General features: G+C 45.8%; 1 protein-coding gene across 2 annotated transcripts in view; it reads right to left on the reverse strand.

Annotated features, from left to right (window-relative positions):
• PLCG1 (phospholipase C gamma 1) overlaps positions 1 to 27728 on the reverse strand; it is a 114467-nt gene that overhangs the window by 18525 nt on the left and 68214 nt on the right. For both annotated transcript variants that reach the window (XM_060230917.1, XM_060230918.1), the window contains exons 9-19: positions 20502 to 20603; positions 19021 to 19139; positions 11944 to 12029; positions 11111 to 11231; positions 7806 to 7974; positions 6991 to 7113; positions 6358 to 6459; positions 4313 to 4500; positions 2222 to 2422; positions 380 to 499; positions 86 to 266 (exon numbers count right to left, since the gene is read on the reverse strand). In XM_060230917.1, the coding sequence (XP_060086900.1) occupies positions 86 to 266; positions 380 to 499; positions 2222 to 2422; positions 4313 to 4500; positions 6358 to 6459; positions 6991 to 7113; positions 7806 to 7974; positions 11111 to 11231; positions 11944 to 12029; positions 19021 to 19139; positions 20502 to 20603 (1512 nt within the window). The remainder of the gene's footprint in view (positions 1 to 85; positions 267 to 379; positions 500 to 2221; positions 2423 to 4312; positions 4501 to 6357; positions 6460 to 6990; positions 7114 to 7805; positions 7975 to 11110; positions 11232 to 11943; positions 12030 to 19020; positions 19140 to 20501; positions 20604 to 27728) is intronic.

Raw genomic sequence — 27728 nt, forward strand, 5'->3', positions numbered from 1 at the left:
GCCCATTTGCCAGAAAACCAAGAGCATTTCCAATTTGAGCTGAAGGCAAAGACTCTACCCAGTCCATTCCCAACATCACACTCACTGCCGTCCCAATCTTCTCCAGGGTCTCCTCGTTTATTGGATATCTCAACTTCATCTTGCGGTACAGCGGGTTCTTCTCATAGTAACTGATTAAATCCACCAGGCTGTCAAATTCTGAGTTACCCAAGACAACCGTTTGGCCCTCCTGCTGCACTCGGCAGTGCTTGATCTTCCCTTCCGCCCTGGGGGACAAATATCAACAGAAGAACTGATGAGAAGGCAGATGGAAATGTCCTCCCAGACAACGTATCATAATCAAACTTCTGAATCTGCAGCACTTAGTAGAAAAACTCACCGGAAGGAGATGGCATAAGAGTTCGGCTCACTTCTCTTGCGCACCAGGAAAGCTCCATCCCGTGGTACTCTCATCAGCATACGCTCTGCTAACGGCCGGGTGAGATTAGCATGGTACCATCTGGGAAAGATGAAAATACCATGATGCAAGGGAATGCCATTGCTGATGAGCATTTGGACCCATTTCACTTGTTTTGTAGCATGACATGGGAAGAAAGCTTATTGTCATGTTGTTTCTTCCCTAGATTTAGAGCCATTTGCAATTTCACCCCAGAAGCAGCAGACTCAGTGAATAATGTCACATTATGATCTAAGGTTTCTCCTTCACTGATGTCCAGTGGGGGAATAATGTTCTGATGGTTAGAAGACTGTTATCAGGTCACAATATCACATACCACACTGTTTCCCTTCATGCATGAGATATGCCCTATCTCATGTGCCTCCCCTCTTCTCATCCTAACTCCTCCCCCCACCCCCTATCTCCCATAATTAAGAAATGTACCTTTGCTAACTGGAGTTCTAATAATAACCAGAAGTTAAAGTGACTTTGTAAAACTCTTGCTTAAGAAGGATCCTGATAAGCTTGAATCGTGGTCATGGTTAATGGAGACATACAAGAAGGCTAGAGGTTCTACAGCACAGAAGCACAGTGCTAATTTAACCTTCAACCATGGTTGAGAGCTGGAAGAATTAACTTAAAAGGAAAAGAACACTTAGCCTTTCAGCTTTTTCCCAGTCCCTCCATCATTAGGGATCAGGAAATGTGACATCAGAACAAGGTTTGGGGGAAGGAAAGCCTGAAGTACAGTCCAGCATCTCTCTCTCTCTCATATGTATCATGTGAGCACAACATCACCTAGCAGAACCAACAAGGTAGACTACTTCAGGCAACAGTGCTTTTATGTGCTTTGTTATTAGCTGATTCTTAATAGTCATCCATTATAAAGAGTTCATGTTTTTATCATGCTTTATTTTTGTGAGCCACCTCAAGCAGGTGGCATATAAATGTTTTAAGTAAACAAAACAAAACAGGTTCTTGTCCAAATAGTTTAGGAGCCTGCTAGGGACCATTTAATTTCTCTTCGTCTGCAAACTGGGGGACCACAATAGGTCAGATAGTAGCTGAGAGTCTGTATGCAGGACACCAAGTTTACAAAACTGCACAGTAACAGTTCTAAACTCAGAAAGACTTCTCTGCTCCATATACACTGCATGCTATTCTGCTGGCAGTTTACCTGATGAAAAAGCTATCAATTGAAACAAATTCTGGATGCCAATCAGCAGGCGCAGAGAAGTTATGTGGATCAGCGTGGTTAAAACATTCTATAAGAATTTGCAACGGATCAGGCATCTGGGCAGTTTTTTTCCTTGACTTAACTATGGAGAACCTATCCAGGTTAGCCAGCACACCGTAATGCAGCAGAATTAACCATCAGAAGGAAACTAAACAAAGGGCGAACTCCAAAGTTGCCCACTTAAGAATGCTAAATTCATTCTTCAATACTGTGAACTGCTCTCAGCCCTCAAAGCTTCACAGTAGATCATTCTGCTGGAATGCCGATGCAAGCCACAGGACAGTGATGAATAGCTGCCGGTTCCCCTTCTCCATCATAACAACATAAGAGAAGCCATGATGGATCAGGCCAATGGCCCATCCAGTCCAACTCTCAGTGGCCAAAAAAACCCCAGACACCATCAAGAGGTCCATCAGTGGGCCCAGGATACTAGAAGCCCTCCCACCATGCCCCCCGCCCAAGCACCAAGAATACAGAGCATCACTGCCCCAGATAGAGAGTTACAACAATACGCTGTGGCTAATAGCCACTGATGGACATCTGCTTACTCCTTGCTCTCATGTGCGTTGGTCTGTGGCACGGGCTCTGTCAACCTCATCTCAAATTCATTGCACCTGAGCGGGACCTGCTGGTAGTGGGTGATGAGGTCATAGAGGCTGTTGAACACCAGATTGTCAGTGAGGAAGAACTTGGGGCTGCCAGCATCCTGCCGGGAATGGATCCGGCAATGTTGCACCTTCCCATTACGCCTGCATTGGGGCAGAAGAGAGAATGAATTACTTATCTTGCTCTATTTGCAACAGCTGTAACATGGCTGATAATATAGCAGAAGAGAGCCATACACTGTAGGCAGGTTACTTATTTATTAAAATGCGGTTAGGGTAGATCAGTGGTCTTAACCTTTAATCCACTACTGTCCCCCAAGTATGCAACATCATTACTGAATGCATCCCCTAAGAAGCCACAGCACTCCAGACAACTTTATTTATTGCACCTTAAGGTCCAAGAAGATATCCAGGTTATACGTTTGCTGTGTCACAGCTTTGATTCTAGAAAGTGTAAATTTCCTGGACATCTGGTGTGTGACTGGACATTAATCATGCTCTTCTCCTGCAGACCAACACACCTGCTCGCCTGAAACTATATTCAAAGGAGAAACAGATTCTCAAAAAAAAGTATCAATGTTTATTTGAAAAACAAAGTAGGAGTCCAGTAGCACCTCTAAGACCAACAAAGTTATATTCAGAATGTAAGCTTTCGTATTGTATGCACACTTCATCAGACAATCGAACGGCATAATAAAATAAAATAAAACTTTGTTGGCCTTTGTTATTGGACTCCTACTTTGTTTTACTGCTTCAGACCAACACGGCTGCCCACCTGGATCTATCTAACTGTTTGAGTACAACTAGCATCTTCCGGAGGAAAAAAAAAATGTGCGCATAGAGACAAGAATGTGCCACTTTTTAAGAATCTGGGATTTTATCTTCAGGACAAGCAATCTAAAACTGTCAAAAAACATTACAAGTGGGGGAAACCGTCTTATTTCTAAGATTCTGAATACTCCCCAAATTTCTGAACCACCTTCCCTTTGTGGGCACATGGGTCCCATTAAAAATCACTGGATTGGATTATATGGGGAAATGCACCAGAGTACTTGGGAGCTCTTAGAATGGCTGTGGATTCAAATATCACTAACTGAGCATGAAAAGGAAGCAGAAACAGCACTCAGCTGACAGTGAGTGAACCAAACCCTGATTGAGGATATACTACAAAGCGTATCAAACTTCAGTGATGGCCCCCATGAAAGCGGAGATGAGGGATTCAACCCAATGGAGTTTTTCTGGAAATGGCTACTGCCATGTGAATCACCAAACAGTCATTCTAGATTTCAGAGAAAGGTATCAACGCTGGATTTAAATACCAGAAGTAGTGTTGTTGTAAAGAACAAAATGGAACAGGAATACAGTGGTGCCTTCATCCCTGGCATAAAATTTCTGTAAGGCATAGCTTGAACAGATGTTTATGCTGGAAAATTCTTTGTTGGATTCCAAAGTGTCACAGGATCACTGTTACATTTTCCTGCTACACAATAATGATGCTACCCATGCGGAGTTACATTCCCTCCTGGACTATTTCTGCTACAGGCTTCGACAGCAACACCAGAGTAAACATCATCAAATAGACACTGTCTATTGGATTTCCATTAGTCACCTTTGCCCAATTCCTATACACATTTTAAAAATGTATGAGTAAAAATTAAGTATTTCTGCCAATTTCCCATGCAGATATATGCTATCCATTATGTAGAAACAGAAGCTGCATAGAAACCCTCTGCCTATGAACCCATACTTACATCATATACCTAAGACAGCCAGTGTAGTATAGTGGGCAGTGTCACACTAAGACCTAGAAGACCTGGGTTCAAATCCCTACTCTGCCATGAAACTCATTGTACGTCTTTCAGCTACTCACACACGCTCAGCCTAAACTACCTCACAGAGCCACCATGAAGGTAAAACTGGAGACAGAAAACTGTGCATGTCTGGGCTCCTTGGAAGGAGAAAAAAATATGTTTTCTCTTCTACATTTCAGAATTACAGAGCTAGTTGATCAACATTATACTCAGAGAATCTTACCAGAAAGAAAGGGTGTAATCGCCAACAAAGGTCTCGCTCTCACGCACCAAGAAAGAGCCATCCGGAGCTCCTGTTTCTATGCAGTACTCCGTCAGCAGCCTTTCTGCGATGTGGCGCCCGTCACGCCCTGCTCCCAACTTGCCGTGAAACCACTTTTCGGTGGAGTGGAGTTCAGTGCTGTTGCTTGCCTAGCATGGAAACAAATATTCATGTACCTACTTAATTTCCTGGGGATCTGCACAAAGGCAGCACCACATTTGCATTGTTCTGGAATCCAAATTCCTCTTTTCACCAAGACTAATCCAAAATAACATTAGACCTGTGCTGGAAAAGACCAGTGGATCCATCCAAGGCCAATTTCAGGTTTCAGTGAGTCCTGGGCAATGAGTTCCCAGGGGCCCCTTTCCCACGTCTACTTATCATTGTGCCCCCCCCCCCCACAACCCCTCAGCCAACCTGCCTGCATCCCTTCATCACCTAACCATCTATTCTTCTCCCACCCACTTGCTCACTGTCCAGTTCTCCCAGTGCTCACTCAACCTTCTCTGACTATGTTCGGCAGTGCATGCATCTAGGCATGTGGGTGGCAGGAGGGCTCGCAACAAATAGATGGGCAGCAGGAGAGTTGAGTGAGTGGAGGCAGTAGGCCCCACCAGAGGACCTGAGTCTTGGCACTACCCTATCTCAGAGTATGCTGACACCAGCCCTGAGTTCATCTAGTCCAATATACTGTTCCAAACAGTCACCAACTAGCTGTCCTGGAGAACCAATAAACCAGGCACAGAAACCTTCCCTGTGAAGCACAGTGTGTTTCAGAAGCTTGCTGCCTCTGTACTCATTGCATTTAAAACCAGAATTGAGCCAAGCAGGATTGTGGCATTTTCAGGACACGCCCCCCCCCACACCTCTGCAGCATGTCATTACATCATTGAATAAATAGGAAGGTAAGCTAGAGAAAGAGCTAAGGACCTGAGGCTTGTATCTCCTGCTGCCAACAATAGAAGACATTTGACACTGCCAAAAGGACTGCTAATGTCAATATGCAAGCTGCTTTCAAAATCAATATGAAAAAGGTCAGCTTCATGCACTTGTAATCCATATTGCAAAAACATTATCTGGCTGCTCTGTCTCTGGATGCTGAGCCTCATGTTGTTTTCCTCCTCTCCTCAAAAGCAGTAACCAGGGCAACCAACTTGCAGCTGCTCCATAGCTCCTCTTTGCTTCCACTGCCCTGCCTGCGAGCAGCAAGACTGAGCATGCACCATCCTAATCCCACTTCCTTCTGACCTGATCCTAGCCTGGCACTGGACAGCCAGACTACTGTTTTTTTCCCTGAATGGGAAAACTGCAACCTCTTCTTAGAAAAGGAGATAATGCTTGGACAAATCTGGATACACTTCCACAGGTAACTTCAAAACCCGGTAAACATAAGAAAGAACATAATAGAAGCCATGTTGGATCAGGCCAATGGCCCATCCAGTTCAACACTCTGTGTCACACAGTGGCCAAAATATCCAGGTGCCATTAGGAGATCCATCAGTGGGGCCAGGACACTAGAAGTCCTCCCACTGTTGCCCCTCCCAAGCACCAAGAATACAGAGCATCACTGACCCAGACAGAGAGTTCCAACAATACACTGTGGCTAATAGCCATTGATGGACCTCTGCTCCATATTTTTATCCAATCCCCTCTTGAAGCTGGCTATGCTTGTAGCTACCACCACCTCCTGTGGCAGTGAATTCCACATGTTAATCACCCTTTGGGTGAAGAAGTACTTCCTTTTATCTGTTCTAACCTGACAGCTCAGCAATTTCATTGAATGTCCACAAGTTCTTGCATTGTAAGAAAGGGAGAAAAATACTTCTTTCTCTACCTTCTCTATCCCGTGCATAATCTTGTAAACCTCGATCATGTCACCCTCAGTCGATGTTTTTCCAAGCTAAGGGGCCCCAAGAATTTTAACCTTGTCTTCTGGTGTAGTAAGGAAGAATAATCCTTTCCGTGACCAGGGCTGTTAGAACCAGTGTTTGAAGTCTGACATGTACCTCCTTTTGCTCTTCCTCATCCTCATTTCCCAGATCGCTGGTTGTCTCCCCAGAATAATAGATTTTGCTGCTGGTAAGGACAAAGTAATGGGGGTTCCAATCCTGCAAGGAAATACAGAGTTATAATGTTTATCCCAAAGTCAATACTCTCAGTATCAAAACACTCAAGGCTGGAGAATCATGAAAGGGGCTGGGGCTCAGTGGCAGAGAATGCGGTTTGCATGCAGAAGGTGCTGCGTTCAGTTCTCAGCATCTCCAGTTACAGAAATTCAGGGAACAGGGCTGGGAAAAAGACCCCTGGGATCCTGGAGAAACACTCCTAGCTAGAGTAGACAAGACTGAGAGAGTTCATCAGAGTCTCTGACTTGATATAAGCTCATCTCTTGAATACTTATTATCATTAGTAACATGGAGACCAAGTCTTGGTCTCCAGCAGCCACTGAATGTAGCAAAAATACACAAGCAGAAAGGAGGAGTCAGAAGATTGGTGCATATGACATGGGTCACAGGACACTAACTGTAAAATGGGTTTACAACATTCCTGACCAGGAAGTGAACTGGTATGCTTAGGACAGCTCAGTTTGTTGGATCTAGATAACCTGTGGTAAAGAAAAAGAGTAAAAGGAATCTCACATGATTGATAGGGTCTTCCAGATAGAGGATCCCATTCTTAATTGAGTTGCTGATATCGTTCTCTGAATACATGGCGGATGTTGGCACTTCTTCGTAAGCACTCCCCTCAGCCAGTTTCTTGTGCTGCGATGCAAGATATTGTGATCTATTATTTTAAATTAAAGCCTTGAGCAGGGCTCCCAACCTTTTCAAGCCTGCGGGCACCTTTGGAATTCTGACACAGCATGGTGGTCACAGCCACAAAATGGCTGCCACAGGAGGCAGAGACAAGATGATTGCTGTGGCTTATCTTCACTCACATGGTGAAGTCCTTGTGCTGTGGAGGAAGCTGATGCCAAAACAATGCTTTTTAGAAATCTGCACAGCCAATTAAATCTCCAATAGCTAATCAGAAGGTTTTTTTGGCAAAAGTCCTACCTGCTCCTATTCACTTACTGAAAAAACTTGACGGGCACCAGAAAAGGTGTCAGTGGGTACCACGGCACCACAGGCCCCAGGGTGGGGACCCCTAGCCTAGAAGACCAAGATTGGAGTTAATGTCCTGCTAGCTTTTCCAGCCTCTGGGTCATCCTACAACCTATTCCATGGCAACACCAAAGAAGACAAACAAAAAGATCTGCGGGAATATTGCAGTTAAAAAAAAATCCCTTTCCATCAATAAAATGTATTCAGTTCACTCTTGCTCATTTAAATTTGCGAGGGCTATTCAAGGGTAGCGTTTATCAAAGAGCCCTCCTTGTTCTTTGGATCACCTACCGTAATTTCCACTTTCAGTTCAAGACAGCCCACAAGCCAGGGCATTGAAAGGAACTTGCCTTTATTAGGATCTTCCTCTTGAGCTGGTTGGGAGAGGGCAGCCCATCGGCAGAGATATCTACTGGCTTGGTCAGCAGCATGTCCCCAAAGACCTTCTTGAAGTTTTGAGCCATATTCCTCTGCTGAGCAATGCTGCAGTGATCTTCGATGGACAGGATGACAGGATAGCTGAGAAGGAAACAAAATCTCTACGTGGCTGACATTTGGGTGGCATAGGTTGGAGATTCTTGCTCGCCACACTTCATCATGCTCTCTCTGGATAGCTGGGACTGATTAAACAAAACATGGATCCTGCCTCACACCCAAGGGCTTCAACCACGGATTCCCAGAGCTCTCAGCTCCACATTTCCAGCTGGTTATAATAATAATAATACTTTTTATTTGTATCCCGCCCTCCCCGCACAAGCAGGCTCAGGGTGGCTCACAACACATAAATATAATACAATACAATAAAATCATACATAGCAATAAAATCATCTTAAATCAATATACAGTTACATTAAAATTAACATTAAGGTGCTAATTGGATCTTCTTAAGTTCAGTGGAGAAAGAAAACATACACAGCGACATTATCTTAGCTCGGTATGGGCGAAGGCTATTTTGAAGAGGTATGTTTTACAGGCCCTGCGAAATTGGTCTAAACATCGCAGGGCCCGTACCTCCTCCGGGAGTTGATTCCACAGTAGTGGGGCCGCAAGGGAGAAGGCCCGGTCTCGGGTGGTCTTTAATCTGGCCTCCCTTGGCCCAGGGATATTCAGCTGGTGCTTGCCAGCTGACCTCAGTGCTCTCTGGGGCTCATATGGGGAGAGACGGTCCCTCAGGTAGGCAGGCCCTCGACCATATAGGGCTTTAAAGGTCATGACCAGCACCTTGTAACGAACTCGGTGGACCACTGGCAGCCAGTGCAGTTCGCGCAGCCCTGGCCGCATGTGCTCCCATCTTGGGAGCCCCAATAGCAGCCTAGCCGCCGCATTCTGCACCAGCTGCAACTGCCGAGTTCGGCACAGGGGCAGCCCCATGTAGAGGGCATTGCAGTAATCCAGTCTCGAGGTGACCGTAGCATGAATCACCATTGCCAGGTCCCGGTGCTCCAGGAAGGGGGCCAGCTGCTTTGCCCGCCGAAGATGAAAAAAGGCGGACTTGGCCGTGGCCGCTATCTGTGCCTCCATTGATAATGAAGGCTCCAGAAGACTAGTTCTCCAAGACATATATCTGTCTCAGCTCAGAAACCTTCATCAAGGTCCAGGAAAAATACTCAACAACCACAACACAGCAAGCATATAATCCAGAGGTAAGACAAGACAAAACCTGCCCTCTGCATGTTGCTCCTGAGGGACGCTTTTACCTCACGGTACTGTCTGCACCTCAAGCCCTCTGGCACTTCTTAGATGTTCTGCTGGTTCATGTACATATATTAATTGAATTGTAAAACAGCTTATGATTAAAACAGTCAAAAAGTTTGCCCAAAGCAAGAAGAAATGGATATACTGAACTGACCTGTAACTGTTTGGGTTACAGAAGTCTGTGGGGACAAATGGCTAGAGATTCATTTTAAGCATATACAGTCTACAGGCTAGAAGATATCAGACTATTAAGAGATTCAGTATTCTGGAAAGGGTTGATTTCTTTAAAAAAATGTATATACATAATATAGTGATTTTATGAGGAAGATAGGTAGGGGTATGTATACAGATATTTAATCAGATGCTTCAGCTGACTGCCCCTCATATGTGAGAGAAGGGCGGGGTATAAATATGCAATTCTTCTTCTTCTTCTTAAATGGTTAGTGAAATAACACAATTAGAGATGTAAACAGAGATGAGGGAATAGTTCTAATACATTTTCTTGTAGAGAGCTCAACAGAACTGAGTCTGAATTGGAAAGAGGCAAGCTGTAAGAGTGAAGGCCAGAGAGCAGCAGCGACAAGAACTAGAGAGGTCACGGAGCTATGAAGAGTGCTGAAGAACAAACAGCCAACTCCTCCTAGCTGCTGCTTTTTGAAGTTTCAACAGACACTGCAAATCCCTTTCAAATTCATGTCTGAACTCATAAAAGCCAGAAATGTTTGGAAATAAAAGCTAGAATTTTCAGGATATCGTGCAAGTCCATTGCTGAGAATTTTGAAGACTGATTCCAGCCTATATGGCCATGATTCAGTAACAGTCGACACATTCCTTCCCATGCATACAATCTAGTAAGTGGAATTAACTTTTTGAAATCCTCAACTTCAATGTATTTTAAGTATAAATTCCTAGTCCTTATAACTGTGAAGATTTATTTGAAAGTGAGTAGGCACTGCCCACTGAGAATTCTAAAGCCAGAGGAATAGCTAGGAAAGACTTGAGGACAAGACTTAAGAACATAAGAAGAGCATGCTGGACTAGACCAGTGGTCCATCTGTTCCAATGTACTGTTTCACAATGAGGCCAACCAGATGACCTGAAGGGCAGAAGCCAAAGCTTTCCCATGCTACTGCCTTCCAGCACTGGTACTCAGAGGTTTGTTGCCTCTGTAGATGGAGGCTCCCCTCAGTCACCATGGCTAGAAGCCGTTGAGGGAACTCTCCTCCATGAATCTGCCCAACCCTCTTATAAAAAGCTATCTATGTTTGTGGCCATCACTATCTGGCAGTGAACTGAACATTTTAATTACTCGCTGAGTAAAGAAGTATTTCTTTTATCTCTCTTAAACCTATTGCTCAACAATTTCACTGGCTGTCCCTCAGTTCTAGTGTTACGGGAGACTTTCTCTATGCCAAACACAATTTTATAAGCCTCTACTGTGTCTCCCTTTATCCATCTTTTTTTCTAAACTAAAAAAGTTTTTCTAAACTAAAAAAGTTTTTCTAAACTAAAAAAGTCTTGAAAACCTCATCCTTTCCATCACTAGCAGCAATAAAATAAATTTTGCAGCATCATTAAATTGCAGAATGATGCTAAATAAAATTACACACAGCAGACATGCTTTTTTGCACATTTGCAGAATCCAGCTTTTCTTCATGCAGGAGTGGGACTACCAAGACACAGAATTTCCGCAGATACAATTCTTACTGTGTCATGAGCTAAAAGCACCTTGAATTACGAATTATTTGTATCTTGCTAAAACAGTGAAGTAAATGTTCAGGGTAAAACGCTGCAACTGCAGTGCCATCCAACAGAACAGAGATAGTGGCACTGTGAAAATGGTTTGCAGATCTAAATGCTACAAACAGCCCAGTTGCACCCAGTCAGGTGCCATGCACCCTATGAAGGGTTTCTGGATTGCAGTCATCTAAGGGAGAGGATAAGACAAATGCCTACTTACTCAGAGGTCACAAAAGCATGCTCCTTGATGGTGGCCAACACATCAGAAAATTTGATCTTTGTAGTTAGCGTATGCCCATGATAGATCACTGGCATCCCATCTGGCCCATCCCAGCAATCAACTGAAAAGGATTTAAAAGAAAAACACAAAAAACTTGAACAAAATCTCAGCGATGCAACCAAAGAACATTAGTCAGCATGGCAGAATACAGTTCTGCAGGGAATCCCCAGAAAACAAGGCATCACGAGTTAAACCTAACAGGCAGCTTGACAGCTAACTACCTAGATAATACATGTTTTATTGGAAGAGACAGGCTAAGTGGCAGAGCATACAGCTTGCATGCAGAAGGTCCCAGATTTCATCCTTTCAATGGAGGTGCTGGAGTATCAGGCAACTGCTGTTGGGAAAGGCCTTCCAGCACTTGAGGTTTTGGGGAAACTGCTGCCAGGAAGAGTAAGTACAGAATTCAATCAACCGATGGTCTGACTCATTATGAAGGCAGCTGCCTATGTTCCAAGATCTCTTCCATTTCCCTCCTTGATGCCAGCAGATGTGCAATTACTGCAGCAAAACATGCATTTCAAATCACACCGGTGATGCTGTTAGAATCAGAACATTGCGGGGTAATCTTTCACTCAGATATGAAAAGCCAAAGGAAAAATTACTGAGCCAGTGGCCTGGCTTCCTCAAAAAGCTTCAGACACAGAGAACTCAGAACTGTTCCTACCTAGCAAGATATGAAATTACTTCTAGGCCTAGAATTGCAGCAGTACTTCTTTGGCCTTAGAAAAAGGCAGTGGGCAGGACATGGGTGATGAAGGACAAGCACTCACGTTCAATACAGCGGCATCCCATGCGCAGGCAGCGAGCATAAGCTTCCAATGAGGATTCACTGGAAAACTGATCTCCTGTCAAGTACCTATTCATGTGGGGGAAACAAAAACCTTACATGATCCGTGGAGAGTTTGTCATAAGCATCCCACAAATGTCCCAAGGTGCACAGGACTTGAATGTAATTTCTAACGACATTTTATGCACACTTGCATTTTACAAGCCGGGGGACCTGTAATGACTTATGTAGAGCATCTTATTTTCCTTTCTCTCTCTCTCTCTCCCTCTCTCATTATTTCCCCTTTTCCTGGCAGTTCCCATAACTTTTTCCATTTTCTTGCTTCCTTCTCTGCTTCCCACCCACCAGGCAAACTTTATCAGTTCCCGTCTTTGGTTTTCACTCTCACAGCAGCCTTTCTCTGTGGCGAATCTGCACTGTACCAAGTGAGCCCACCTGCATCATGAGTAATCTGCAAGGACTAGCAGAAGGTTCCTCATTTTACCCTCTACCCCCTTCCCCACACTATTTCTTCTTTCCTTCCTCCTGGCAGCCCCCACATTTCACTCCTTCCTACACTCCTCCTTCCCACCAAGCAACCAACCAGCTTTTATCTGAGGAAGGGGAATGGCTCTATTGTAAAACATCTGCTTGGCAAACAGAAAGTTCCAAGTTCAGTCAAGGACACTTCAGCAAGGATCAGGTAGTAAGTGATGTGAAAGACCTCAGCCTGAGACCCTGGAGAGCAGCTTAAGTTTGAGTAGACAGCACCACTTTTGATGGACCAACAATCTGAAACAGTGTACAGCAGCTTCATGTGTACATGCTTCCCCCACCTTCAGATGTATTGATTTACTTCATTTATATTCTGCCTCTCTCCCCAATGAGGACCCAAAGCAGCTAACATTGTTCCCCTCTCCTCCATTTTATCCTCACAACAATCCAGTGAGGAAAGTTAGGCTGGATATGTGTGTGACCCAAAGTCACCCAAGTAAGCTGCTATGGCAGAGTAAGGATTTTTAACCTGGGTCTCCTGCATCATAGGCTAAAATGCTAATCACCACACCAGCTTTTGTGAGGGAGCTGCTGTTGGACACAGTAGCAAGCAGCTGGGGCTGGGCGAGTCATGCAAGTTTCGTGGTTGCAAGTTGCCCACAGTTAATGCTGATCCTGGCCCCAATGAGCCATCTCTGAAAAGCTAAATCAGATCTGGAAAGGACCCTGACTCCTTCTCCTGTTTTTCACTGACAGAAACCAAAGCTTGAAGGTTGGCAATATCATGGTTGCTAGAAACAGCCACAGAGGGTGTCTGTTTCTTAAGGCTAAAGGTGCTCCTTTTAGCATTTTCAGAGCAGTTTAACGCCCTCCCTCATATTTGTCAAGATTCAGGTTTTTCTCCAAACCACAGGCTTTGCCTAGGTTTGTAGAAAGAGCTATCTTTTCTGTTCATGGCCCCAGGCTTTGGCTTTATGTGTCCACAGATGGGCCATGTAAAGGATTAGATACATTGACAATGCTCATTGCAACAAGGCCTACGGAACTGACATGCTGCTAGGTGTGTTCTAAGATCAGGCCATGCTCTTGGAAGAAAGAAGCCGAAGCTACATGCAATTGACAGTTCTGTGATTTTTACTCCACTTTTTTAAAGCAAAAAAGCAGGAAAGTTAAAATTGGGAGAAAAGAACCATGGCAGGGAGTAAACGGAAGATTTGTCTCACTTACCATGAATTTTCCTTCTTGGTGGTCCAGGGGTGGGACAGTCAACTTCTGGGAGAAGCTCCCTCCTACAGGCAAGCAGGGTTGCCAGTCTTTGTGTGATTCCTGTTGGGGACAGGCTTCTCTCTCAAATCCCAGTCTGGACCCAAAGCAGTTTAACTCCATCTCCCAAAAATTTAACCACAAAACAAGAAGGAACTTCCAACTTCCAGTTGAGAAGAGGAAAACAACATAACAGTGAGGAAGCATGGACAGAAGATTGAAACAGCTCCCAGAGCATCTCACCAGGAAGAGGAAGGACAGAAATAGGGTGCTGAAGCTCTAAGTCTAGACAACATAACCCCTGTGTTCCAAGAGTCGGATCCAGAATTCTATCCTTAGGTGAGAAGAGACTGCCCCATCCCTGAAACACCAAGAAGGAAGATTCATGGTAAGTAAGACAAATCTTCCATTCTCTAGCAATCTGAGGTGGGTAGTCTCAACTTCTGGGATATAGAAAAACAGTGTGCCCCAAGGAGAGAACAGAGTCAGCTCCAAGACCCAGAGGGCACAATGTAGGACCCTTCTTCCAAAAGTAGCCACCATGGAGGCTAATTTATCTATCCTATAGTGCCTGATGAAAGAGTGGACAGACCTCCAGGTGACAGCCTTACACATATGGCTTCTAAAGAAGGAAAGGATCTATAGGTTGCAGAGGTTGCTACCCCTCTGAGAGAGTGTGCTGTAACTCCCGGAGGAGCCTTGCAGAATTGTAAGCGAGAATATGCAGCCTCTAACCCACCTGCTAATGGTAGAGTAGAGACTCTGTGCCCTAGGGAAGTCTTCCTCAACAAACACAGAATCGGTTTTACTGAAGGGCTTAGTCCTATCAAGGTAGAAGCTCAAGGCTTAACATCCAAACAATGGCACTCTTTCTCCTGAGGGTGCTTGAGACTAGGGCAGAAGGAGGGAAGAATCAGGTCCTCTAATCTATGAAAGGTGGAATTTACCTTTGGGATAAATGCCATGTCTGAAAAGACTACTACTCTGTCATTATGGAAGACACAGAACTCTTTGTTCATGGAGAGAACCCTCAGTTCTGACACTCTCCCAGCTGAGGTGATGCCATTCAGAAACATGGTTCTAAAAGTGAGCTCTTTGAGAAGCAAGTGGCTATTGGCTCAAATGGAGTCCAGGAGAGAGCCTTGAGCATTACATTCAGCATCCATGTAGGAAAACAATGAACCTAAAGTAGATTGATCAAAGACATGTGCCTTAAAAACCTCCAGATGTGTGTGTGTGTGGGGGGGCTGCAATAGGGACCTCCCTTTCTTAGTTCCTGATGCCAGAAATAGCTGCCACCTGCCTTTTCAGTGTACTCGTACTAAGACCATTGTCCAAACCTTCTTGCAAGAAGGAAAGAATTTCTTCTACTTTAGCTGTAAGGGGATCTATCCAATGGCTTGAACACCATGACTGGAAGACCTGCCATGAGTTATTATAAACCCAGTTAGAGGAACTCTTCCTGGAGGTTATCATAGTGTTAATAACCCTATCCGAGTACTCTACTTCTTTGAATTGCAACTGCTCATCCTCCAGACTGTAAGGTTTAGCAACCCAGACTGGTGGTAAATGAGAGGTCCCTGCGGAAGAAGGTCCTTCCTGATCAGGAGATGCCAGGGCTCCATGATACATAGCCTCAGTAGGTCCTGGAACCAGGACTCTGTGGCCAAAATGTAGCCAGTAACACTACTTCTGCCTTGAGGTTGATGATGCTCTGGATCACCCTTTGGATTAACTGCATGGGGGAAAAGGTGTACAGAAGCTGATTTGGCCAGTCACAGTTTAAGGTATCTACCCTTATGGATTTGATAGACCTTGTCCTTGAAATGAAACTGGAATGTGATCGTTTTGCTCTGTCACAAATAGGTCCACTTCCAAACCTGTGGCGAATCTGCTGGAAGTTTGCCTTGTTTGGCATCCATTTTGCTTTAGAGCTCTCTGACTGAGCAAGTCCACCAATGTGTTGTCTTGCCACATAAATGGTGTTTATTGACCTCAGATGGGTCTCTGCCCATTGCATAATCAGCTTTGCCTCTTTGTGGAGTGACCTGTATTTGGTACTCCTCCCCCACCCCACAGTGCTTGACACAGGATTTGGCTGTCATACTGTCTACGTGAACTAGGATGTGCTGCCCTGATAGGAGATCCTGGAAGGACAACAGCTTTAGTCTTTTCTCCCTGAGCTCCAGGAAGCTGATGCTTTGTGATCTTCCCAAGACCAGGTGCCTTGAGCCATCCTCCCTTGTGCGTGAGCCACCCAGTCAGTGAGGCTGGCGTCCAATGTCATCCTCCTCTTCTTTGGTTCCCCTCCAGAAACCTGGAAGATTCTGTCTACTATTGAATTCCTGAATTAGGGAACCAGGCAGCTGAACCAGCTTGAACTGTCTGTTGGCTATAACATCCTGAAGGGGTGAGAGGAAACTTTGATGTGAGCAAGCATGATACCAGGACCACAAGATAATATCCTGACATGAAACCATAATCCCTAGAAGCCTCGTCAGAAACATCACCACCACTTGGGACGGATGTGTGATTTCCTATATTAAAGTTAGGATCATCTCCTGTCTCTTCTATGATAAGAAAACTCTGTCCTGAGCTGTATCTATTACAACCTCTAGGTGTAGGACTGAGAAGGATACAAGTTGCTTTTCTCCCAGTTGATGATGAACCTGTGGTCCTGGAAGCATGAGACTGTTCAATGTACATCCTCCATCCCCTGAAGGAGAGACAGGGACCTGTCATCCAAATACGGGAAGGTGGACATTTCCTGGGTTCTCAGGTGCACTATCAGTGAGACCAGGACTTTGGTGAGCACTCTTGATGCCATTTTGAGGACAAAGGTACCGGAACTAGAGTCCACTGAATGAAAAGCACAGGAACCTTGGATGCAATTCCCGAATTAGTTGGGTCGGGGCTTCCACCTCTTTGTTGCTTCTAGAATGCCCAACATTTTTGGGAGGATCTTGTAGAAGACTTCTTGTGGGAAAAGACAAGTCTGCATACGGTGATCATAGGCTCTTCCTCATCCAATAGTTCATCCTCTTCCTTGGATGAGGAAGGATTGGAGCATTCATATTCCTCGTAATCATGGCCCAACAGATAACTTGGCTCTCTGCTATGCCTGATGGAATGATCTAATCATCCTCTTTTAGGTTGATAGGGAGAGATTCTATCTGACCCCCAGCTACAGGATGTTTTACTAGAGAGAGAGGGACTTTCATGTCTACTTAATGAAGTCCTCAAGTTAGGAATAGTCTGACCAGTGGCTTCTCTAATTTCTCTTTGCATTTCCTTCTTAGTCCATGCTAGGAGATTAGCCTGAGCATTATTACCTGAGAGGTCCAAGCAGGGGCTCCTACCAGTTCAGACTCCAGCTGGAAGCCATATTCTGAGACCTAGGCGGGTGAGGAGGGGAGCTCAGGTCCAGTCCCAGAAAGGCCTGCCCATGCTGCTTCCCATGCTGCCATTTCCCATCCTTTCTTAAAACTAGGGAAAAGAATGAACAAAAACCCACCCGGGGGCTTCTATTTAGGGTCCCTTCTTACTGGGATTTAGGAGTTCAGCAGAAGGATGGTGGTACAGATAAGTCTCAGGCTTGCTGTGTTCAGCTGACCCAGAAAGCTTCCAGACTGCGTGAAAAGTCTGGTGGGCTCCAATGAGGTAGCCACTGATGCTCCTACTGGGAAAGCAACTGGGGAAGCTCCTGGCCTGAAGGCTGGAGACCCCACAGCTCGGGAGATCCTGGGGAGCTGGTGGGAAAGAATTCCTGCTACTGCAAGTGACTTCCCCTTTCCTTCTGCTGCCAAAAGAAACTTGGTCTGTGGGTGGTGGAGGGGTCAATCTTCATGTGAAGGAAAGGAAGAAAGAACAAACCAAAAGAAAATGCAGAAAAAACTAGAATAGTTAGAATAGGAATACTGGTGCTTAAATGGAGCGTAGCCACTGTCTATCTGCCTTAAGGCAGGGCAGAAGACTGTGATCTGAGAGAGAAGCCCCTCCCCTCCAGGAAATGCACAAAGACTGATGACCCTCTCTGCCTACAGAGGGGAGCTTCTCCCAGAAATTGAGACTGCCTCACCCTGGACTACTAGAGAACAGGCTTCTTAACCCCTTCCTTTCCTGCAGTTTGTCAGCTCAAAAACACCTCCTTCATATGTGCAAGGGAAGATAGGTCAGATGCCATGATCCATCAGCAGAAGCACTAACTGCCATGGATACTTTCTGTATTCCCCAGGTCACAGAATCCATGAGGACTGATAGTGATGCGAGGGACAGACGCTGCAGCCTGGAGGGCAAAAAGGACAGAATCACCCCTCCTTGGATAAGCATATGGAGCAGAGGTCCATCAGTGGTTATTAGCCACAGCTTATTGTTGGAACTCTGTCTGGGATAGCGATGCTCTGTATTCTTGTGCTGGGGGGGGGAGGGGGGGACAGTGGAAGGGCTTCTAGCCCCTCTGGTGGGCCTCTTGATGGCAGTTGGATTTTTTGGCCACTGTGTGACACAGAGTGTTGGACTGGATGGGCCATTGGCCTGATCCAACATGGCTTCTCTTATGTTCTTATGTTCCTCTCTTCTGTCAGAATAGGCAAGTTTGCTACCTCTTCAGCGCAGTCCCCAACTGCATACCTACTGATCCACATGGGCTCTGTGATTCTGGCAAGGACTGCTGGGGGAGGGAGGACCAAGGAAAGAGCTACAATTCTTGTACCTATGGATCTTGCAAGGGACAATCAGCAGGAAGGTGAAAGCATTAAGCAGCCCCTCCTTACTGTACCAGTTCTCTCCTCCTGATTTCTTACTCTTTCATTTTTTTAAAGGAAAACAATGTTAGGAGTCCAAGAACAGTCTATCCCATACAGCTTGGACGCCGATGGGTTGGCATCCCCTTTGCCCAGCAATCTCAGAAAAGCAGCAGCAGAGAAAAAGATCAAGATGCCACTTGAGGACTGAAATGTGAACGCTATGGCTTTCAGGTTCTTCAAAATGTCTGCTGGTATTTTGTTACAAAGTCTGTAAAAAAAAAAAAGCCACTGGGAAATTTCAGAGTTAGCCATATCACATTTGGCACCTCTTTTGACAAGTAACCATGCAGGGGTGCCAACTGCTCAGGGATCTTCAACATGCAAGTGTCTGAGATCATAGAGGATTCTGTGAGATCCCTGAGCCTCTGGCTCATTCATTGAACCAACCTGCATAAGGGTCTAAGCGGGGGGCGGGGGGCAGGCAGCAGAGTCAACACATCATGCAAACAGGAGCTCAGGAAAAGAACAAAGTGGGCAAGATGGAAAGGGCCGAGAAGCAGCTTCCTCTCTCCTCTTACGTATTATGCGAGGAGGAAATCCAGTAGTGGGAAAGGGGACTGTTCATGTCTTCTGGACGAACAACATCGAGTTCTGAGTTCCAGATGCTATTCTCTTTGGAAAACAGGAAGCTGAGAAACTGCCCAAGGAGAAGGGAGGGAAAAAACACATACACACAGAATGAATTAACCAAGAAATTCATTAAATCTATTATTTTACATGCAACCTCAGTGGCTCCTTGTCACATGTACAAACTGAAACAAACTAACTGTTGAGCAGCCCTAAGCTCCCTCCTCAGAAAAATCCAGGCTGCAGAAGAACCTGTGTAGGCTTAAAGAAGAATTCTGACCCACTTTATATATAGAAGAAGAACAGATCAGTTCTCTATTAGTTCATACAGCACATAACCAGGCACAGGTGCACAGCATTTAACCCTCCCCACGTACACACAGCTGCAAGCCTGATTGAAATCCTACACTGGCCAAGCCCAAAGCAACATCCCATGGACTTTGGACTCACACAGCTTCTCCTTTGGCTACCTATGCAAAATGTAGCTAGTTTGCACAGGTAGCCACCTGGTTTAAAGGAGATGCTATGTTCATGAAAAGTCCAATGGGAAAGTGCTTTGGCTTTACTGGTGTCCCATTTAAATCAAACTTTATTTAGCACTGCTCACTAAACAGTGTGGCATAAGACCAGCAGAGACACTGCAAGAGTAAGGGCAATGTGAGAGAAAAACATAGGCTCAATGGGAGCGACAGTGGTCAGAATTATAGTATAGTGAGGTGAATAAGCCTCAAATCCTTAGGCTCCTTCACTTCTTGTCCTGTCTTCTCCTTGCAGCCCATAGGTTTAGAAAACCCTTTATCTAACTCTAGTTTGTTGTGATGTGCAAATGCAGCTGTCTTATTACGTAAGGTCATTCCTCTCCCAGTAATCACAATTCTAAACCACAATTTAATGTTGGTTTAGAATTCCTACTACTGGGAAAGATACAATTGCCAGTTGGCTAAGGGGCCTGGAATAAACCAGAGGGAGATCAGCCTTCCTAGACCTGAAGGTCTTCAATTTGCTTGAGAGGAGGAGGAAGAGAGGGAAGGGATGGATTGTCAGAACCCAAAGATCATAGACTTGTTTGTGGTGACTGCAAGCATAGCCAGCTTCAAGAGGGGATTGGATAAACATATGGAGCAGAGGTCCATCAGTGGCTATTAGCCACAGCATATTGTTGGAACTCTCTTTCTGGGGCACTGATGCTCTGTATTCTTGGTGCTTGGGGGAGGGGGGGTACAGTGGGAGGGCTTCTAATGTCATGGTCCCACTGATGGACTTCCTGAGGGCACCTGGTTTTTCTGGCCACTGTGTGACACAGAGTGTTGGAGTGGATGGGCCATTGGCCTGATCCAACATGGCTTCTCTTATGTTCTTATGTTCATTCGAAGAGCTACGAATTATAGAATGTATGTAAAGGGGCCCCCCTCTTGCTTCTTGAGACCCATACCTCGTCCAGGGAAAAATAAGGTTCTTCAATTTCCCGCAGTGGATCCTTCAAGAAGTTGAACATGAACTCCTGAACCAAGAGGAGGTCAGTAGCCCAAAGTTCCTGCAAAAACAAGGAAGGAGAATGTTATTTGATGACACCCAATGGCATATACATATTTTTTAAAAAAAATTCCAACTAGAGTTTGTGTTCTTCCAGATTAAGCAGGAAATTCATCCACAAAACTATTTCACATACATTGTCCCAAATAATCATCACAACATCCCTCAAAAGTAGGTATTATCCCTATACTGCAGACAGAGAGTTACGGAGGACAGAGTAGGCAAGACTTGGCTTGGAGTGGCCTGGGTTCAATTTTCCATGCAGCCATAAAGCTGATTATGCACCCTTGGCAAGTCATCATGTCTCACCTTAACTTGGTGGAAAGTGTTGTCAAGTTGCTGCTGACTTATGGCAACCACACAGGTTTTCAAGGCAAGAGACGTACAGAGGTGATTGTCACTGCCTGCCGCTGTGTAGCAACCCTGGACTTCCTCGGTAGCCTAACGAGGGCCAAAACTGCTTAGCTTCCAAGATCTGATAACACTGGGCTAGCCTGGGCCATTCATGTCAGGGCCAGCCTAATCTATCACTATATAAACAGTGGACCACTTTAGTATATAAAGCTGAGATCTGAGCCTGGCACTACCCTGCTTGGAGTTCACTGACACTATGCTCTAACCAGGGTTTTATTTGGTTTTTTTGTAGCAGGAATTCCTTTGCATATTAGACTACACCCCCCTGATGTAGCCAATCCTCCAAGAGCTTACAGGGCTCTTCTTACAGGGCCTACTGTAAGCTCTTGCAAATGAGTTCCTGCTACAAAAAAAGCCCTGGCTCTAACACAGAATCAGAGTTGGAAGGGAAGTCCAGGGTTATCTAGTCCAACCCCCTGCACAATGCAGGAAACTCACAAACACCTCCCCCTAAATTCACAGGATCTTCATTGCTGTCAGGTGGTCATCTAGCCTCTGTTTAAAAACCTCCAAGGAAGGAGAGCCCACCACCTCCCGAGGAAGCCTGTTCCACTGAGGAATCGCTCGTTCTTCCTAATGTTGAGCCGGAAACTTTTGTTTTAATTACAACCCATTGGTTCTGGTTCTACTTGCTGGGCAACAGAAAACAACTGTTCTCATCCTCTGTCTGCTGAAGCTATTTCAAAGAAGTGCCGCATCTAAGTATATCTTTACTGGAAGACCATTCTGCATGACAGGGGTGGGGAACCTTTTTTCTGCCATGGGCGATATAAATATTTATAACATAATTCGCGGGCCTTAAAAAATTATCAACTTAAAAAACAGTGCTCCGCCAAGGGAGAATGATTCAGGCTGGCAAAATTAACGCAAATATTTGTTTTTCTATTTGAAGTCATGTGGGGAGAGCCTAATCTGGCGCGCACACACACACACACCCAGTCCGCCACCCTAGGCAAATGCATAGAAAAAGCCCAGCAGGAACTCAGTAGCATATTAGACCACATCCCCTAATATTAGCATATTAGGTCACACACTCATTAGCATATTAGGCCACACCATCTGGGATAATCAAGTGCAAACTGAACTGTGACAGTAACTTTTCCTGGCCCTGCAGCAATTCTGGCCAGCCAGCCAGGCCCCAGGGAGGCTGCTGCACAGTACATCTGGATCCTGTGATCCCTGCCTGGCCCTCGGGAGGCTGCTGTACAGCACGGCTGGGCCCCACAATCCTCGCTGGCCAGCCAGGCCCCAGGGAGGCTGCCACATGGCTCGGTTTGGCCCAGCTATCCCCGAGGACCACACCAAGTGATCTTGAGGGCCGCATATGGCCCTCGGGATGGAGGTTCCCCACCCCTGCTGTATGAGCACCCAGAGAAGCATATGAACCGAGTCCTCTGGAAAAGAACATGCTTGTCTTGCTTACACATGGGCAGATCTTAGGAATCTTTTAGATAATTCATTACTGAGAGCAAAAACTGAGATCTGCCCTTGCTTCTGGAGGCTCAGTTAGTGGCTCAGTTTAGCTCAGTTTAGGAGTGCACTGTAAGCCTGTGCTAGCCAGTAGAGCTGTTTTTATGATTTTCTAGTGCAGCTGAAATCTGTCTTGCTGGTTGGTTATATCCTTTTTAATGGCTGCTGTTCTTCATTTCAGTAATCCACTTGAAGTGGAAACACAGGGTGTGTATTTTTTAAAATAATTAAGACATGCAACATTATTCCTAGATGAAGACAAGCTCCATGTATGAAAGAAGCTACACATCATCATCATTCCACTATATAACTATAATCCCCAAGTACAACCTAATTTCACTGCTAGAAAACAGTATGCCATTCAACACCCTCAATAACAGTTCTCGTTATATATGCCTCCCCCGCCATGTACACCGTTAAAATAACAGTTCAGTACAGAAGGTTTACCATGTTCTTTTGGGGATCTCAGGATGGTATATATGTTGCCCCCCCCCCCCCAATTTTATCCTCACAACTATCCTGTGAGGTGAATCTAGCTAAGCTCACTCATATCTTGAACACTCTCTACACATCAGCAAAATAAACTCTCCAGTCCAATCTGACAATAGACCTGCCTTCTCACACATGGAAATAACTTCATGTTAAAAACCAGCCATGTATTACGGCATCCTTCAATGGCTGAGAGCCAGTTTGGTTAAATGTGTGGACTCTTATCTGGAAGAACTGGGTTTGATTCCCCACTCCTCCACTTGCACCTGCTGGAATGGCCTTGGGTCCGCCATTAGCTCTGGCAGAGGTTGTCCTTGAAAAGGCAGCTGCTGTCAGAGCCCTCTCAGCCCCACCCACCTCACAGGGTGTCTGTTATGGGGGGAGAAGATACAGGAGATTGTAAGCCGCTCTGAGTCTCTGATTCAGAGAGAAGGGTGGGGTATAAATCTGCAATTCTTCTTCTTTTCACAAGCCTGAGAATCCACAAAATCCTCCATCCCCAGAGTAACGAAGAGGAGGGTTGGGTGTGTTTTGTTTTGTTTTGGCATATTTGGCTGTTTAACAGCAATGCTTTCCCTGCTTCATCTGACTCTCAGAAGCAGACAGCATTCCTTTGGTTCACTTCCCCAGCGTCATATTGGCCTCTTTCCGTAAATGTCAGCAGGATGAAATGGAAGATTGTGCTGGTTAGTAATTTTTTTTCTTCTTGGATGTCAACAGCCAAGAATGCACATGTGGGATTACAGCTGGGTGGCAGCTGCATGCTACAGGAAGAGTTCAGACGAGAACAGAAGATTGCCAATTTATCTCCTGGGGCAGGTCAATTTAAAACTGAATTTGTATTAATAATTCTTGCAATAACATGGAATGGTATTTGTAGCCCATGTTTGGTTGTGAAGGGCAGCTGAACCAGAATACCTAGGGAATTCCCCAGTGGAGGTTTATGGGACTAGACCTGCTTAGCAACTGCAATGGAAATTCACAATGCAACTTCAGCCAGTTATCTGGGCAACTGATATAAACAGGTTACTTACCTGTAACTGATGATCTTCGAGTGGTCACCTGTGCAATTTCCACACATGGGTTCGTGCCCTTTGCTCGAATCTGACCTCAGAGAACTCCAATAGCAGCGTAGCATGTTTTTGGCGGGCTCCTCTCCCGCCCTGGGGAGCAGGCTTGCAGTGCGCATGCCTAGAACAGGGGAGGAGTCCGCATCCCACTCAGTTTCTTCCAGCCGACGCTAGCAAGTCCAACCGCAGGTAAGTAGAAGGAAGTGCCAGCAGTGGGGAAGGCTGGGCGGGTCGTGTGTGACTGCACAGGTGACCACTTGAAGATCATCAGTTACAGGTAAGCAACCTGTTTATCTTCTTCATGGTCCCTGTGCAGTCTACACACATGGGTGATTAGCAAGCTGTAGTGGGTGCTGGTAGAAAAACTGGAGCAACCTAGAACCAAGCACAGGTTAGTAACATAAAACCATGCTGTCTTACAGGCTCATATGAGATCAGTGGTGATGCTGTCACTGGAAAATAGAAGATAACACGGATCTTCCAAAGGATGCATCTCGCCTAGAACGCACATCAAAGGAGTAATGCATCATGAAGGTGGTCGAAGAAGACCAAGTGGCTGCTGCACAAATGTCCTCCAGAGGAATTCCATGGAGAAAGGCAGAGGAAGTCAAGACCGCTCTGGTAGAGTGGCTGCGGATGACTTCAGGTAAGCGCTCTTTTGCAATCTCGTAACAAAGCCTTATAGTGGAAGATACCCACTTAGAAAGGCGTTGAGGTGATACCTTGGCACCTTGGTGAGGTACACCATAGGCCACGAATAGTCTGTGGTCCTTTCTGAAGGCCGCAGTCCTTTGCAGATAAAAGGCAAGTGCCCTACACATGTCTGGAGCGTGTAGAACTTTTTATATGTCGTCAGTAGGATTAGGGCAAAAAGTCGGTAAGACTGTGGACTGTGAAAGGTGATTCGGTTTTTGCTTATTTGAGTAGGTTGTTTTGGAAGGCGGCGAGAATTGTTTCCGCCTCCAGGTATCAGAGGATTTTGGAGGAATATCTCTGTTGAGAAGACCATTGTCTGGGTCGATAGGGCTTAGATGAAGAAGAAGGGGTAGCCACTCCTAGGTGTTTTGTCTTCTTTCTACTGTCATTCACACTGGAGAGAACCTCATCAGTGATGGTATGAAAGTGGCCTTCTCCACCAAAGGGGAGATCTTCCAGCTTCGTCTTGAGCTCAGACTGGAGCGTGGTAGAACGAAGCCAAGCATGGTGGCGAACCACTATCAAAGTGGTTAATACTCTGGAAGAACATGATGCCGCATGTTTCAATGAGTTTATTTGTTGGCGAGAAACAGCAGACAACTCCTGGATGATAGCTGTCGCTTGAGGAAGTGCGGCATCAGGGAGGTTGGTCAGCAGAGGTGTCATGCGGTTAGCTAAATTAAAATTATAGGCCAAAAAGTAGGTCAAATAAGTGTGAAGCTTACTCAGAGTAGTAGTAGTAGAGTATAGCTTTTGTACTAACGCATCCAACTTACGACTTACGCATCCAACTTACGACCCTCTCGCTCAGGAGGAGCAGGATGTCGAGTTGGTTTCAATTTTGAAGCCGAGTGAATTATCATCGAATTTAGAACTGGGTGTGAAAAAAAGGAAATTTGGCGGAAGATCGTACTCTGTACAGAGTATCAAGACATTTCGGAGTAGGTGGAATAGAGGCAGGTGTCTCCCAAGCCTCTTTAAGGGTAGCGAGATGGACAGGCAACATTGGCAGCAAAGTTGCCAGTGGCAGTTGGTCCTGAACAAGTTTATAAATCAGATCTGTGACTTCCAGCTTGTCCGTGTTGACAGGAATGTGCAATGCTTCAGCCATCCTGGTGATCATTTCTAAGTATGATTTAGCCCCTTCAGATGGTGGTAACAGGCTAGGAGGAGTGATGTCGTCAGGCTGATCAGGAAGCAGCGGCTTGGCAGGCTCCGAAGAGGATGATGCTGATGACAATGCGTTAGAGCATGGGTCCTCCATGCCCTTAGGGGCTGGAACAACAGGATCCTTGTGAAGCAGATCATCTGGCATGTAAATGGCATCCAAGACAGGGGCAGGAAGTTGCGAAGGAGCTCCAGCAGCGGCCGATGCTTTAGGGGCCGTGTAAGGTGTGAGTGTTGGAAACTGAGACATAGAAGGCGCAGTAGCAACATCTATAGGTTTGACATCGGTGAGACAGCCGACACGGAGTGAACCTTTACCATTTGGATAATGACGATGGTACCATCGAGAGTAGGTATCTGGAGACGGTGTTCTCGAAGGTGTAGGGGCTGGTGAGTAGTGCCTATGGCGTGTAGATTGATATCTTGACGTCGAGCGGGATTGATGGAGGTTTCTGTCTCTGTGGAAGCCCTAGAAGTCAATCTGTGATGTCTTGAAGTCAATCGATGCCTCGATGCAGATCTGGAATGACGACAGCTTTGTCGTGATCCTCTCGAAACTGAGCGTCTATGCCTGGAAGTGGAGCGTGAATGGTGTCAGCCTCGGCGGGACGACCTCGAAATCGAGCGGCGATGTCTTGAACTCGAGCGGCTGCGATGACCTAAATGCGATCGGGTATGCCTAGTGCGCGAACGGGATCTCTGAAGTGGGGTGCTGTGAGAAGTAGCACTATGCAAAGTAAACTGGGCAGGTCTAAGAAGAAGACGCCGAGGAGAATGGCGCAATAGAGACATATCTGGTACCTCTCGAAACCAGGCAGATCTTTCTGTTTCCACTGTTGAGGAGAGTTGAGTATTAGATTGGTATTGAAGGCCCAATGCGGCGGAATCAAGAGCCTTATTTATAGTAGCTGCAGCCGAAAGTAGTGCGTCGGTATTGAGAGTCTCAGTATCAGGAATCACAATGACAGCGGATGAGTCTAGTGGTGCCGTCGAATTCAAGACTCCTGATGAAATTGGTAGCAGTGCAGTGGTTGTTGTAGAAGTCGAGGTTGTCGCAATCGAAGCTGCAGAAGTCGGAACCAAATAAATCGAAGTCGTAGAGATCGACGAAATCGTAGAGATTGAAGCTGTCAATGCTGGTTCTGTAGAGGCAATTTCCGGTATCTTGGCTGGACCCTTTGGTGCTATAGCCCGATGCCTATCCTTCTTATCCGTCTTATGCTTCTTTTTATGTGAAGCGGCCGACGAAGCCGAATCTCCTTGCTCCTTTTGGGAGGGAGGCGGCGAAGAGGTTGAAGCAGACAAACGAGGCATCAGGGAGAGTTCAAGTAAGTGGCTTTGAAGATGCACAGCTCAATTTTTCGCGTCTGTTTGCCAAATCTTTTACATTGGACACAAGTCTCGACCTTATGTCCCTCTCCCAAGCAGAGGAGGCAACAGGAGTGGCCGTCCGTGGAAGGGAGCTTGGCCCGGCACTTTAAGCACCTTTTTAAAAAGGTGGTGGTCCCCTTTTTGTCCGCCGGGGGGGGGGGGGGAGAAGGGAACAAAAAGAAAGAACGTCACTCACAAAGAGTCCTTTTTTTTTGTAGATGAAGAGACGATGACAGAAGGAGAACAACGACAAAGGTGCTGTAAGGGTGGCGGCAAAAAAGAAACCGAGTGGGAGGTGGACTCCTCCTCTGTTCTAGGCATGCGCACTGCGAGCCTGCTCCCCAGGGTGGAGAGGAGCCCACAAAAAACATGCTATGCTGTTATTGGAGTTCTCTGAGGTTGGATTTGAGCAAAGGGCACAAACCCATGTGTGTAGACTGCACAGGGAC

Source organism: Heteronotia binoei, chromosome 2, assembly GCF_032191835.1.
Source record: "Heteronotia binoei isolate CCM8104 ecotype False Entrance Well chromosome 2, APGP_CSIRO_Hbin_v1, whole genome shotgun sequence".
In the NCBI taxonomy this organism is placed as follows: Eukaryota; Metazoa; Chordata; class Lepidosauria; order Squamata; family Gekkonidae; genus Heteronotia; species Heteronotia binoei.